Source organism: Manis pentadactyla, chromosome 1 (assembly GCF_030020395.1).
Source record: "Manis pentadactyla isolate mManPen7 chromosome 1, mManPen7.hap1, whole genome shotgun sequence".
Lineage (NCBI taxonomy): Eukaryota > Metazoa > Chordata > Mammalia > Pholidota > Manidae > Manis > Manis pentadactyla.
Window position 1 is genome coordinate 8,423,614 of NC_080019.1, and position 16,237 is coordinate 8,439,850.

General features: G+C 47.9%; 1 protein-coding gene across 1 annotated transcript in view; it reads right to left on the reverse strand.

The window, feature by feature from the left end:
- EPHX2 (epoxide hydrolase 2) overlaps nt 1-16,237 on the reverse strand; it is a 51,813-nt gene that overhangs the window by 13,686 nt on the left and 21,890 nt on the right. The window contains exons 9-12 of the mRNA XM_036888938.2: nt 14,400-14,434; nt 12,069-12,095; nt 10,668-10,753; nt 6,264-6,375 (exon numbers count right to left, since the gene is read on the reverse strand). Of these exons, the coding sequence (XP_036744833.2) occupies nt 6,264-6,375; nt 10,668-10,753; nt 12,069-12,095; nt 14,400-14,434 (260 nt within the window). The remainder of the gene's footprint in view (nt 1-6,263; nt 6,376-10,667; nt 10,754-12,068; nt 12,096-14,399; nt 14,435-16,237) is intronic.

Genomic DNA, 16,237 nt, shown 5'->3' on the forward strand with positions numbered 1-16,237 from the left:
TTCTAGAACAAAGTCTTTGGAATCTACGAACCCTGGGACTTTGTCTGAGAACTCTGAGGTTTAAGGAGAAAGATTTTCTAAGAGCCAACTTTGACACAGAAAGCAACCTTGGAGAAATCATCAGAATCTCTTGGCCTCTCTGACAACCACCTTCCTCTTCTCTCCCTCTTTATTTTAAACAGGAAGTCACAGAAACTCAATGCCAGAGGAAACTTCTCATTCTGTTCTTGGTTTCCATGGCTTCCAGATCAATATCTCTAACTTTGCCCTTGTTCCTGAAACGTATTTCCACCTGCCTGATAGATGTGTCCTGTGGATAACTTGTCTCACTCTTCAATGTGACCACTAAAATTAACTTCAAACATCAATCCAAGAAATGTTCTTGATGGAGTATATTTTTTATTCATACCCTGTGTTGTCACACTCCACCACAGTAGGTTGAATAGTGGCCCCCAAGTTCAAGACCAAATGCCCAATTCCTGTGAATGTGCCCTCATTTGGAAACAGGATCTCTGCAGATGGAATTTAATCCGGTCTCGAGGTTAGTGAGGGAGCAACAAACCAGGGTGCGCCAAGGGTTTCTGACAACACCAGAAACTCAGAGAGAGGCGTGGAACGGATTCGCCCTCCGCGCCCGCAGAAGGAACCAGTCCTGCCCACACCTTGATTTGGGGCTTCAGCGTCCCGAACTGTGAGACAATAAATATCTACTGCTGTAAGCCACCAAGCTGGTGGTAATCTGTGAAGGTGGCCCTAGGCAAATAATCCACCACCTCAAGAACTCTGATCAGAGGGTGGACGATCAGGGGAAGGTACAAGATCTACATAACCTCCGGGTTCTAAACCGGTCCCCAGAGGGGAGGCGGCAGGGAGACAGGCAAAATGGGTGCAAGGGATCAAGAGGTACAAACTTCCGGTTATAAAATAAGTCAGTCATGGGGATGAAAGCACAGCATAGGGAATATAGTCAATAGTGTAACAGTTTTGTATGGTGACAGATGGTAACTACACTCATTGTGGTGAGCATTTCCTAAGGTACAGAAATGTCGAATCACTGTGTTGTACATCTGAAACTGGTGCACTATTGTATGTCAACTAAATGTCAATGAAAAAAGGAATGTTTAGGAAAAAAACCCAACCCCTCCAGGTCAGGGGGACCACGCACCCCCAAGAGCAACAGGGTGGCAGGTGCTGACCAGAGGGCTGGGGTCTGGAGCTTCCCGGACCTGAACGCTGGCCTCTCTCGGCGCCCCACCCCTGGGTTTACTCCCCCTGTCGGAGGAGCCCCAGAAAGGCCGGATACAACGAAGGCCAGGTTTGGTCTAGACTTTTCACCGGGAGTGCAGTTCTCACCCGACGCATGCGCAGGGCGTCTCTGCAGCGAGGTGGGGGAGGGGGCCCGGGAGGCCACCTTCTGGGCTCAGACTCCTCGCAGGCATCCTGCCTCTTCCCCATCCTACTAGAACTTCGCCTCTTTAATCTTCCCTTTTGTTCTTTCCTAGAGGTGGAGTAGGTCCGCCTCAAGAGAGACATCGAACGGGCTGTATTGTTTCCTTGCTGGTGAAGAGCAGACAGTGGAGGCAGCCGCTTCGGTCCAGGCAGCTGCACAACGCCTCCACCCCCTGCAGCGAAGACCAGACGCCTGCTGAGAAGAGCCGCCCTCTAATCAGTGGGTGGGCAGCACCTCGGCCTGGTTCTACCCTGACAAGTACTTGAATGTCCCTGAAACTCTGGGCCAGAGTTCTCTCAAAATAGGCCAGAAAACATGGCTGGGGGGTTGTCCCTGAGGTCGAGGAAGATAGGGATGGACAGAGGCATCTGCAATCTGGGCAAAAAGAGAAAACTGCTTAGTACTGTCTGCTGTCCAGCCAGACAGGCAGGAGAGGCAGGAGGGCCTCAGAGGGGCGGCGACTACATGAGGCCCTGGGCCCTTCCCCTGCACCCTGCCCTTGCTCTTCCCAGCAGCGCAGGGCTGGTTAGCCATCCTATCAGGGGAGAAGCCGCGGGAAGACGTGCCTCGTTCACAGAGAGCTGGATTGTGCACGGCCAAGCGGAGCGAGAGTTGTGGACTGCAAATCCTCGGTATTTATTGTTCTCACTATAGCACAATGCTAACCACTTAAAACAAAAGTAAAATGCCAAGAGTGTCTTCCATGAAGGCAGAAAAACTAAAACCATGATAGCTGAAGCTTGGTGAATAAGGTGGCACACAGTGGTGGCACTTTCTTTTAAAGTGTTATTATTTAGCTGTGAGAAACAATCAAAATAAAGTCCCTCAGTAGGGGATTGGTTAAATAAATGACGGTCCATCTGTATTTTATAAAGCATCAAGCAGCCATTAAAAAGAATGAAGTAAATCTGTATGGACTGGCAGGAAAACCTGTCCAAGATCTATTAAGTGAGAAAGCGACACAAGTGCACTTATATTAGAAATTATATATGCACTCATGTACACATATGCACACACACACACACACACACACACCACACACACCATACATGGGTGCATTCTACACACTCTCCCCTAAAGAAATGAAAATACATACACAGTTGACTGTTGAATAACTTGGGAGTTAGGGGCAGTGATCCCCCAATGCAGGTGAAAATCTGTGTATAATTTTGACTCCTCAGAACTGAAGTACTAATAGCCTACTGTTGACCAGAAGCCTTACCAATGACATAAACAGTTGAATGACACACGTTTTGTAAGTTATGTGTATTATATACCCTATTCTTACAATAAAGCAACCTACAGAAGTTTAACTGTTGCAAAAGTTCAAAAAATTTTCCCACATATTTATTGCAAAAAATCCACATATAAGTGGACCCGCACAGTTCCAATCCGTGTTGTTCAGGGTTCAATGGTACACTGCTAAAATCTAAAGCGAGACCGGTGTCAGGAGACAGAAGAGGGCATGTGCTAACCATGTCTGATTTACGGGGCAGAGGGGCTACAACATAACCCCAGGAAAAAGAGGGGAACAGGTCGTGCTGAGGTTACCCCACGGACCCTGTGTCTGTGTGCCCAGGGCTACCTCTCCCGCCTCCCTTTCTTCCTATACAAATGCAAGGCCTATTATCCCTCCCCTGAGAAGGAAGGAAAAACACCACTTTTAATTGTAGTTTCCACCAGACTTGGCAAATTCGCAAGACAAGATAGTAAACACGTTGGCTAAGGTAGTTCAAAGAGCCAGAGAACTAATCTGAACCGGGGTTTATCTCAGCTCACCCTGTCATGCTCAGCAAACAGGGGCAAGCGGTGGGATGGAGGGGCACCCTGGGCACTGGCCAGAGCCCTCCGGAGGCTGGCTGAGCAAGGCGCCAGCCTGCAGGCTCACGATGGCCCTCCTGGTGGGACAGCAGAGGGGCTCAGGGTTGGGAGCAGAGAAGCAGGAAGGAGGGGCACCCAGCACCCACCCTGAATTAAAGAGTCCCTCGACATGCTACGCTTTATCTACTGGCCTGGATTCAGCCTAGGCTCAAAGCTATTAACCTGTTAAAAACCATCCAAGCAGGCCATCCTTTTTCAGATGAGGAAACTGATGGCCAAAGACAGAAGGGATGTGGCCTGTTTCTGAGCTGGTTAACAGCCTTGCTGGCAGGACCCCTGTGAACGGTTTCTCCTTCAGACCCAGCTTGGTGCCTGTCCTGACCAGGCTCGGCTGCTGGCTTCACCCCAAACCCAGTTCCTGGATGCCTTTCAGTAGACAGATCACTAATTTGAGTATCTGACATTTCCCTGCCAAGAGGCTTTGTTCCTAAGAACAAAACCACCCCCCTAACTCTTCATGCAGATTTTAAGCCCAGCTGCTGTCACGGAACAATAGAGATCCTGATTTTTCCGTGATGACTGTAACGGCCTTGGAAACCAGAACTGCAGCACTGGGGCTGTAATTAGTGAGCATGTTTCCCCGGGGGGTCCCTTTAGGGCTCATCCTCGTTTGTTCCCCACCCCCTCACCCCACCTGGAAGTGCAGGGATCACAGAATAAAGTCCAAGTTCCCTCCGAGCATGGCTTAGGAGAGGCATGTGGGCTTTGAAATTAAACAAGGCTAGGTCAGCCTCCTGACCCAGTTGCATACTGGTCTTGGCCAGTTAGCAAAGACCTCAGAACCTCTGCTTGCTCAGCTGGGAAGATGGGTAGAGACTGCCACAGGGTTTGAACAGAACCAGCACCTGGTGGTGGGGAGAGAAACCAAGCTGGTTCTGGTTCTGGTTGAGTGGCAGCTGCTTTGGCCTTTGGGAACTAGGGAGGGAACAGAGTTCCAGGCAAGACTGGGAAACTGGTGTTTGGGTGCCTCTTATCTCTTAACTGACCCTTTCTCAAGCTCTGGCTCTACTTGGCACCTGCCCCAAGTGCCCAACCCGTCCCCCTTCCCTCTGTGTGCGCAGAGTTCACTGGCGGGGGCATGCCCCCTGTGGCCCTTCCATCAAATGCCCATGCACTTCACAAACGGGCTCAGATGGAGCAAACACCCTGGAAAGAGAGACAGGCAGTCCGCCCCACCTTAGGCTGGGATGCTGACTTCAGTGTAGCTGGGAGAATTTTCCTGGGGCCATCCATGCCTGGCTGAGGAGCCCACAGTCATTCTCTACCACTTCTGACTTAACTGCAAACTCGGGCTGACTTTCCAGGCCTTGCATGAGGGTTCTTACCTCCCTCAGACCCACTTGTCCAGGTCTCATTCCAAACAGGTCAGTTTCTCCCAGTCCCCACCCTCCTGCTTCCCTCAGAGGGGCTACCGTCCTTTTTCCCTTTACCCACCTGTTACGGGCTCAAGTGTGTCGCCCAAATTCCTGTGAAGTCCTAACCCCTAGCATCTCAGAATGTAATGGTGTCTAGAGATGAATTCTTTAAAGAGGTAATTAAGATGAGGTCATTAGGATGGGCCCTAACTTACTATGTGTCCTTAGAAGAAGAGGAAATTGGACACAGACACCCACACGCACAGAGGAAATGCCATGTGAGGACACAGCGAGAAGGGGCCATGCACAAACCAAGGAGAGAGGTCTTAGGAGAAGCCGGCCATGTAGACACCTTGACCTTGGACCTCTGGCCTCCAGAACTGTGAGGGTGCATTTTGTTTTGGCCTCTCTTCTTTGCTGTGGCAGCCCTCGCTGACTATTACCATTGACATCATACCCATCCTTCAAGATCAAGCCTACTTCAAACTAAAGGCATTTGATTCACTTCAGGCCAAAGGCTGCCAGCCGCCTCCCACACACCGGGCGCCTCCGAGACGACGTGCGTCTTTTCACAATGTTGCTGCTGGCTTCTGGTGCCCAATTGTCACTATTGATTGAGCCCAGTTATTGTCTGAATCCAAAAGTTCCTTCTCCAAGGCATCATCTTACCAATTAAAATTGTTTTTAGAGAAGAGTTACTCGCCGAAGAGAAACTGGGCTGGTGGGGACGCTTGTCGGGAGCAGCATCCCCTACGACCAGCAGAGGGGCCAGGGCCGGGCAGGACATGCGGAAGGAGTTCTTCGCCCCTCATTCATGAATCTGATCATTTTCTCTCTTTGGAGTGTTAGGGAACTTTGAGCCTCCTTGGACTTATCCAGGTGTGGCTGGACACCGGGGTCCAGGGTTCACACAGAGGTAAGCAGTAGATGCCCCCACAGAGGGCAGCTGCAGCGGCACCCAGGCCAGAGGATGCTCACGGACTCACGGCTCAGTGAACCCCCGTGAAAGGTGACACCCCATTGCTCATATCAGCCAAGCTCCAGGGCACATGTTTGAAAGGCATCTTGGGCTTTATGGCACATGCGGTGACGCCTAAGAACCCCCAAAGCTCTGAAAGCACACTGAGGGCGGGGCGGGGCCACATGCTCTGGGGCTCCCTGTGATCCAAACCTCACTCCTCAGCCAGCACAGGTCCCAGGCCCCGGGGAGGCCAGAAGGTGTCACCAACAAGATTGGGTTTCAGCAGCCCCTCTCCCAGAGGACTACCAGGGGACAGATCCGACCGGGGCTCAGCACCCCACTCCACGATTTCAGAGAAACAGAACCCAGTTTGCTGTCACCTCACTCCTGCCCCCTGCCCCCCCAAACACACACACACACAGATGGGGCATCACCTGGAAAGGACAGCAGGGCTCTGGGGTCAGGTTCATCTGAGCCCATTTGTAAAACCATTCCTGACCAATGGCACAGAATACCAAAGGGGACAGAGATAAACCCAGCCAACGGGGAAGAGAGAGAAAGGGGAAAGAAGAGTGAAAGTTTGCTGGCGTCGCGGCCCCCAGGGCCCTGGACTTACAGGTTTTTGGAAGTAGAGCTGGTAATCAAAAACAGGGTTGGCCTTGATCATCTCCAGCGGGGACACTTCGGGATTTGCAGGCATGAAGGGCGTATTCAGACTGGCCACTGCCCTGTGGAAAGAAGGGGCAGTAAGACAAGGACCCTGTAAGACAGTCTCCAAGAACTAGAAAGGGCCTTACATGCCAAAACTAGAGCTCAGAGCAGGAAGAAACAAGCACAAGATCTCACACCAGCAGTGTGTCGGAGAATGGGATCAGCCCGCGGATTTCCTGACTCCCAGCCCAGTGGTCTTTTCCCACTGAACTGCAGTGTTTCTCACCTACTTACCTTAGACACACACACACACACACACACACACACACACACACACACACACACACACACACACACACAGATTTCATGCAGTATAGAAACCTTGGTTAAACCATATAGACACTACAGTCTTTACCTAGTTTTTTAATTTTTCCATCCTTCCTTCACTCATTGTGTCTCCTCTGTTTTGAGCATAATTTCATGCTATTCACCAGGTGAGGGGAAAAAAGAAAGTCAATATTCAGGGAGCTTATTGTAACTTAATAAGGGAGGCTAGACAAATACATTGCAGTGACTACATTACAAGACAGAACGTGCTATGAGCCATGAGAAGAGCACAGTATACCAGGAGTTCAAGAAGATGGAGAATTTCTGGGTGTGGGCATCATGGAAGACCTTATGGACAAGACGGCATTTGAACTTGGATTTTGATGGTGGAGGAGGGTAGGAAGGGGAAGCAGTATCTGTAAGGGTCAGAGACATCATGAGGTAGCAGGAGCAAATTCCAGAAGGGGGCAGAGCTTGAGGCTGAGTCTGACGAAGAAAGGAGTCCGTGTGGCCAGAGGCCAAGCATTTAATGGGGCCTCTTGGGCAGCAAAGCCAGAGAAGCAACGGGAGCCTGGACATGAAGGGACATGAGTCTGGGCTTGATGCTGCAGAGAACCCAGAACACCAAGAGGGCTTCTGAGGAGACTCAAGAGTGGGTTGGAGTTGCAGTCGCCAAGCGATCTGTGGAGCAGCCATCTATCACACGGCTGCAGAGGGAACCCAGAAGCAGGGAGACGGGCCGGCAAAGGCCTGCATTCATCACCCCAAGCGAACAGGAAGGCAGCAACAGAAGAAAGAGAGGCGCTGGATGTGAGAGGCCGCATGAAGGCTGAGCAGACAGAAGTGAACCAGGCCCACAGTTGGTTGGCTTGTCAGGAAGGCATTCTGTACCTCACTCCTGCTCTATGGAAACTTTTTTCCAGAAGAGAAACAGAGGAGAGTATTTGGGGAGATATACAATAGGAGGAATGGGATAATTAGGGCAAATAAAATAACCAGGGAAAGGGGTGGTGATGTTTAGCCAACTAATGGAGACATGATACATAAGTCGTGTGTATAATTTAAAATTTTCTAGCAGCCAAATTAAAACAAGTAAAAAGAAACATGTGAGGTTAATCTAAAATATGATTTAATATTTAATGTTAATTGGTATGACTGTTAATATAAAATTTAGCATTAATCTAAATATTTTGATATTAAACATAATATACCTAAAATATTAATAATTTCAATGTGTAAGCAATATAAAAATTATGAATATTTTACATTCTCTTTTTGGAACTAAGTCTTTGAAATCTGGAAGGTATTTTCCACTTACAGTAATCCCAGTTTGAAGTGGCCACATTCCCATGCTTAGACAGTACAGGTTAGAGTATAAAATGTTACACCAAAAAACTAAAAATAGGAATATCATGTGATCCAGTTAATTCCACTTCTAGGAATTTATCTGAGGAAAACAAAATCCCTGATTCGAAAAGATGTATGTGCCTGTTTATTGCTGCATTATTTACAATAGCCAAGATATGGAAGCAACCAAAACGTCCATAAATAGATGAATGGATAATGAAGATGTGGTACATGTTCACATTGGAATATTATTCAGCCATAAAAAAGAAAAGAAATCCTGCCATTTGTTACAACATGGATGGACCTATAGGGTATCATGTTAAGTTAAATAAGCCAGGTGGAGAAAGACAAATACCATATGATTTCACTTATTTGTGGAACCTGAGAACAAAATAGCAGTAGACTCACAGACACCGAGAAGCGACTGGTGGTTGCCATGGGGGAGGGGCTGGGGTAGGTGGCTAGAGAGGGTGGGGAAGAAAAAGGGGGCACAAAAGTTCCCAATCATAATGTAAGTTGGTCATGGGGACGGTAGTACAGCCTGGAGAATACAGCCAGTGATTCTGTAACATCGTCCTATGTTGACAGATAGCAACCACACTAGCGGAGGTGAGGATTTAATAATATGGTAGCTGTTGAACCACTGTGTTGTATATTTGAAACCAATATAAGATTGTGTATCAGTATACCTCAATAAGAGAAATTTTAAGAAAAGCTATACTAGCATCTTATTACGCTGATGGACAGAGACTGCAATGGAGTACAGGGGGGGCCTTGATTACATGGGTGAATGTATAACCATCATGTTGCTCATGTGAAACCTTCATAAGATTGTATATCGTGATACCTTAATAAAAAGATTAAATAAATAAATAAAAAGAAAAGCTATACTGATGGCTATAGGTTTCTCATGTTACCATACTAAACTTATTTTAAACATTGCTTAAATCACAAGTCATAAGATTCTAGCTTTTACTAAATATTCTAATCAGAATAGTTTTCTTCTTAATCACCTTGACATATAGCCTTGCTCCATACATAAAACAATTACCATCACTAAATGAAATAGCATACAAATGCTGTTACCAACTGCATTAAGATTAGAGGAAGCTAAACCACAGCCTCATTTTGGAGGAGAATCTCCAAGTGACTGGCAAAGAAAGGATATAAAAGGGTCTTCTTGACCAAACAGGTGAGTAGGTGCTGACATCAAATAGGTCCCTACAGCTTATCTCAGTAGAACACCAAAACTAAGGACTCAAAGAAATATTCACATTAAAGATGGGCTTTTTCCCCCCCTTTCATTCATTATTTGGCTAGAAAGGCACAGATCAACATTGTCAACATATTCTTAAGAAACAGATTTTCCCAGATCCAGATATGCAGTGTCCCATCATAAACAGCCCTGGAAGAGGGTCTCGGCTTCCTCCCACCGTCCCAATGCAGTAACAGGGCTGCTCTTGATGAGAGCAGATGTAAAAGGGGCAACTAATACCAAACTAACAGACATGGTGCAAACAGAACGATGAGGAGACGAACAGGAAACCAGAGCATGCTCATATGTCTTAGGTCTGATGTCATTCTGAGCACAACTTCACTCGGCTCATGTTAAATATTTTTAAATTGTCATAGCAGAGAGAGACTAAGTTTAATAAAAAAAGGTGTTTATCTCCTTCAAGGGAGGAACCACATACTTGTCACTCTATTTCCTTTTGTTACTGTCAAGAAGCATCTAATACAGTCTGTAGAGTAACTTATTGTGAATCCAATTGTTAAGCACTAATTATTTCAACCTTGACAGAGAGAAAAGCTAAAGAGATCAGGAGAACAAGAGTGAGAAAAATTTTTAAACATTTTAGGAAATGTTTGATTCTTTTTAGTCTTGGATACCATCCTACCGCTCGTGCTGCAGTTGAGCTGAACAAAGATCCCCCGTGTTTTTGTTCTTATAAACTCAGCCGAATAAAAAGTAACTTTGAGTAGTTAGAGAAAGAGAAGGCTGCTTGGATGATGTTTATTTGGTTTGCTGAGATCCCAGGCTGATATGGAAAGTCAGACAGGCTCTAATCGCAGTTGCCAGCTCAAATGGGGAGCGGCCACAAAGACCACCTGACCCTGTGCTCAAAACCCATCCTCTGAAAGCTCCTGCTGGTGCCCTGAAATGCCAGTCTAAGAATGACTATGAGGGATGTGATGGTGACCGTGAAATGTCATTCAAACCCGACAACTCCACAGCATTTTGCGGGGTGTATAGTTGGGTAGGAGCTGATGCCATTACCACTTTTTGGTTGAGGAAACCCAGGCCTATGTGTCACACAGCCAGTTCAGGGCAAAACCTAAAACCACATTTTCTGACTCCCAGTCCAGGGCTGAAGTGTCTCCTGGCACTCAGTTCCATGGATCCAACACCCCTGTTGCCTTGTAAGCCCTCCAGGTCGACCACCCCTCCTGCACTCCCACTGGCTACTCAGGCCCAGAATGAATTGTCCCATTACCAGTAATGGGGACAGGCCTCGCTTCCTCGGATATTAGCTCGATAAGCCCCCCTTGTTATATCTCAATGGGCACTAATAAGCTAAGGTGTCAGCTTCCCAACAACCTATTTGTTTTCAAGTTTACTGGGGTACAGGACTGGAAAGTCATAAGGGGAGTCACATCCAGGCTTACCCAAATTTTCACACCCATGGCTGATTACCTCACTCTCTCAGGGTAGAAGAGGGCCATGTTCCACACCAGCATGCCTCCCCAGTCGTGGCCAATGAACACAGCTTGAGGGATGCCCTAGCAAGGGACAAAGAAGGGAGCCGAATGTGGGCAGGCTTCTGGGATGTTTCCGAGAGCCCGAGGTCCCGGGCTCCCCAGGGCCCAGGCCTCAGCCGGCACCATTTCTTTCACCTCGTCCACTGACTGCGCAGAGGGATTCCGACCGCCCACCCTCTGCACGCGTCCCTTCCCAGCACACCGGCCCCATACGCCCTCTAAACACACGGCGGGCCTCTTGCACTTTCCTAGAAGACTGGCCACTGGCCGTGAATTCCCTTTCCCCGTCTACCTTCCCTCAAATCAAAATGTGTTTCACTGCTTCTCCCCTTTTGTTGTGAAGTCAGCCTGACTTACCACCTGGGTGCTGTGTCCTTCTTTCCCTGAGGGATTATGATTCTACTCTCTGCTCTTTCGGGGTCTTCCCTCCCTTAACTCCCCACTGAGACCTCAAAAGCCAGGCTCACAGTGGTTAGGTGGCCAGCCCCAGTCTGCACAGATGGCAAGCGATGGCATCACAGCCCAGGTCTCCCCGGCTTAACAGTGGGCTCTCTCCTCTGCCCGACCCTGCTGGCCCCGTGCAGCCACACTGGGGCCTTTCGGACCCTCCCAAGCCTCAGCCCACCTTGGAAAGCAGCGCCTTCACTCAGCGCCCTGCCGTACTCGGTCCCTTGCTGCCTAGCTTCTCACAGTGTCTCTACCAGTTGCCTCCCTAATGACCTTCTTAAGTCCCTACAGCCCGGCTTCTTTCCTGCTACCCTGAGTCACTGAAACCTCCCTCTTAAGGGCTATTAATCACTAATTGTAGCCTTTTTTCCCCCTTGTTCTCATTCTTCCTACAGTTCCGACTTTTCCATTGAATTTCTGCCCTTGGCTGCTGCGACACTATGCTCTCCACACTCTTTCTGACGTCACCGACTCTCCTGCCTCGTCTACCTCTTCCATGAAAGTATCTCACTGTTGAGCCACCAGCCTGTCATCGGGGAACTGTCTACGCTAATGGCTTCAGCCACCCCTCCCGGCAGCACATGAGCACGTCGCCGGCAGCTGGCCCGGCCCCCTTCCTCGGTGTCCCGGTAATGCCTGGGCCAGGGACAGACCCCTAACTCAGCTGGTCAGCAACCACACACTCTGTCAACGATCAAAATAAAAGGTATTCTCAGCCAGTTGGCAATCTTCTAGACAGAAGGTCGCTACAGAGTCAAAGTGTGCCTTTCCCTGCCCTGGCCACTCCCTCGCCCGGAGTCTCTAGCAGCTGACACCGTCCAAGGGCCCAGGGTTAACAGCGCAGGCCCAAACCATTCTCCAAAGAGATCTCCTCCAAAGAATGACTCACCAGCTTATCCAGGAAGGTCACCATCTCCTAAGAAAGAAAACACACGGAATCAGAAATTGCAACCTCCCACCTCAGGTGCTTCAAGGTTAGATGACTGGGTCTGCCTTAGCTTCCGGCTGAACTGTCTCTCCAGAATTCGTATGTTGAAGCCCTAACACCTGGCATTTTGGAATGTGACTGTTACTGAAGAAAGGGTAATTAAAGAGCTGATTATATTGAAATGAAGTCATACGGGTGGGCCCCTCATCCAATCTGAGGGGAGTCCTTGTAAGAACAGATCTGTATACAGGCACGTACAGAGCAAAGAACACACGAAGACACAGGGACACGAAGCCATCCGCAAGCCTCAGGTGGCACCAGGCTGACACCCTCTCTCTTCCAGATGGTGAGAGAATAACTCCCTGCTGTATAAGCCACCTGGCCTGTGATGTTTTGTTACGGCAGCCCGAGCTGACTCATACACACACCAACACGGATTCTAGCTTAGGGCTTCCCAGAAACCCCAAAACATGTCTAACCGAGTGGGAAGCACACACGAGGCTCTCAGTGAGGACCTGAGAACCAACAACCGTGTGTGGTGAGAGCGAGTCCTCGGGCCTGGGGCTCTCCCTGGGGGCATGTGCAGCCACAGTGACTGCGGCAGGCTGCTTTCAGCAATGTTGTGCTGCTTACAGGCCAACGTGGGAGCAAGGTCAGTAATTCCAGGGCAGCCTGAACCCTGCACTGCACCCAGAGCCACCCACAATTTCATTTCTAACAAAAAGTAGCCACAGTGCCCTGCAAGATCCCTGGTCCGGGAAAAGTCACTTCCAGAAAGAAGGGCCCAGGTCCACAGACATAGTCAGGCGCCCACGCACATAACCATCTGCTGGAATGTCTGCTAAGTGTGCTCTGCTGTGCAAGCCAGGCAAGAAGACTGGACTGTTCCCAGGGCACGTCACTGCCTGCTCCCCCAGCCAGGAAGCGGCTGCCTCTCTACTCCTTCCCTCCCGAGTATGTCCATCACAACACGCAACCTGCTGCGCTCTCACATTGAACGTCCAGGCTCCCGGTTCAAACACACTGAGAGCCTGCTCAAGGCCAGATGCTGCCTAAGCTCTGTGGACACAGCAAGGAACTAACCAGACAGAGCCCCTGCTTGTAGGGAGCTTTAACTTAAGAAGAACAAGGAGCATAGAGGACAGAAGATGCTTTAGATTTTCCTGTGCTTTTCCCCCAACTACAGGGGTTCCTGTCTCCTCAGAACTCTCTGCAAGTTTCTGCTGGGAAGCATGGGGCCTCTGCCAGGAAAATACCCATGGGCGCGTCTGCCCCAAGTCCCGTGTGCACTTTCAGGAGTTCACGGGCCCCTGAGGGCCCGTACGCAGTAGAGGAAGCATCCCTGGTGAGGCATGCAGGCCATTCCTCTCACTTTCCAACTGACCACAGACAGGCTGCAGGTTAGTTCAGCGCTACTGCACATGTCACAAACTGAGACGCACACTCAGGCCAGAGGCCCCCGGCCAGCAGGGCCCTGCTCTCACAGGGTCACTGGCAAGCTCTTGGCAGGATTCCGGGGGAGATATGAGCAAGATTGGGGAAGTGGCAGAGGGGAAGTGGCAAAGACTCGGAGACGGAGGCCAGCGAGACACTAAGTTCTCACCCGTGCTCCCCGTATGAGATGCCAGGGCTGGCAGGGCCTGGAAGGGGGCAGCTCCAAGCAGGGCGGCGACCTCTTGGTGGAGGTTTTTTGTAAGTTTAGCACAATCAGCACATTGCCCGCTTTCTGGCCAACCTGGGGCTGTTTCTTCCCCAGCCTTTGCTTATGCTCTAGGGCTGATGGAGATCTGGGTTACAAACCCTCCTACAATCTCTGCAGACTCCCCCTACAAGCTCTTAGATGAGGCTCCTGCTCCCCTCTGGTGCCCGTCCCAAAACAGAAATGCCATTATACCCACCAATCCACACACTAGCTCCTGAGGTCTGGCTAACATTTTTACCAAATAAAGTGATTTCTAAGCTTCTCCAAATAGAAAGATGGCACAGCGGAAGGGCAAGGGGACGGGCATGGGAGCTGCTGCACGGCTCACATCTATTAGCCTTGGGCAATTACCTCGCCTCCCCAGGACTCAGTTTGTTCTTCCATCAAATGCTGAGAACAAGACTTCACAAACAGTAAATGTCGGCTATCACTTTGAAATAACACCTTAACTTACAGTAAGAATTTATACCCAGATGCTGTGAAATGCTACTTTCTTAGGATTTAAGTGAATACCCACACTTTCGTCTCATATCAGTGAAAACATCAGAATGAAAAAGATGTTACGGATGTTACCCAAAGACCCTTCTTACCTTGCATAATATTTCCATGGAATATTCTTCTATTTCTGCAATTAAAAATACAAGAAATACATTTAATTCGCATGATTAAAAATTACCAATAAATGAAAAGGACCCCTTTGCCAAAAAAGGACTAGCTTAGTAAATTTTTAGATTGATGTAGCCCACTTGTTTATTTCTGTTTTTGTTGCTTGGCTTTTCGTGTCATAGCCAAGAAATCACTGCCAAGACCAAAGACATGAAGTTTTCCTTATAGTTGCAGATCTTACATTTAAGTATTTAAACTATTTTGAGTTGATTTTTGTGTGTGGTCTAAGATAAGGGCCCAGTTTCATTCTTTGGCACGTGGATATCGTTTTCCTAACAGTATTTGTTGAAGAGACCATCTTCCCCCCATTATATGTTCTTGGCATCCTTGTCAAAGATCATTTGACCTTATCTGTGGATTTATTTCTGTCTTCTCTATTCTGTTCCATTGGTCTATGTGTATGTCTTTGTGCTGGTACCATACTGTTTTGATTACTATAGTTGTGTAATATATTTTGAAATCAGGAAGTGGAAGCCCTCCAGCTCTGCTCCTTTTCAAGATTGATTTGACTACTTGAGGTCTTTTGGGGATCAATGTGAATTACAGAATTTTTTTTTCCATTTTTATAAAAAGTGCCACTGGGGTTCTGCATGAATATGTAGATTGTTTTAGGTAGTATGGACATTTTAACAACAATAGCAATTCCAGAAAGCAAAAAAAAGGAAAGAAAAACCCAAGAAAGCAAAAGAAAAAATTATCAAAGAAGTAACTCAAGAAAATTTCTAAGAACTGAAAGATAAATGAACCCAGCAAAGTAGATGAAAAGAAAACCCATATCATAGTACAATATAAAACTTTAGACCACAACAGATAAAGTCCTAAAAGATAAGGAAAAATAAATGGCCACATAGAAATGGTCCAGTGGATCAGAATGGCATGGGATTTCTCAGTAAGGGAAGCTAGAAAGTAGTGGGACAAAGGCTTAAAAATTAAAGGAAAATAATGTTACTTAAAATCTATTGCCAAATGATTCAAAATTTATAAACAAATGATCTGAAATATATGTGTATGCATTTGAAATCATTACACTTGGCTTTAGAATCCATGTTATGTATAATATTCAACAACTGTTAACATGTAAACTGCTTTTCTAAAAAAAAAAAGTTATAATTGGCATATAATTGTAAGTCTCAGTGTGTCCAGGGCAGTTTCAACTTATGTGTGTTATCATTAAAAGTGTCTCTTACTTTTAATAGTGTTTCATTTGAAAGACAAATTATATTAGTGAGTTATGCCTAAAGGATTCAGGGGAAATTATAGCATAGATGAATGAAAATAAACATTTTCATAATGAAATTCAAAAAAAGAAACCCTTGGATTCCTTTCCTGGATGTTTGGCCTGACGTCTTTCCTTTTGTCTGAAGGCTTTCCTATATTTCAGGCAGCAAGTGGCTGCTGAGCAGACACCAGGACAACTGGGGAACAATCACAGGACACGTCCGCCAGACCAGGTTGGTGGCCATCTGAGTGGCCATAACAGCTGCCTTCAAACTCAGCACGACAGGCTTGAAATGAACATGAGGGAGGAAGTTAAGAAAAGGGTGGTGAGTAGCTGGTGAGGCTCACTCAGCCACCACCACTAGTACTCGGAGGGCCCAGGGGTTCTGTGCACGCCTGGCTGCTTCACGCTCCTGCCAGCTCAGGTTCTTAACAATCTGGGGCTGAGGACCTTTTGAAACTGACAAAACAATGGACTCCCCTGAGGAAAGTGCTCATAAACCCTGACATGGTCTCAGGATATCACAGGCCCCCAAAACCCATC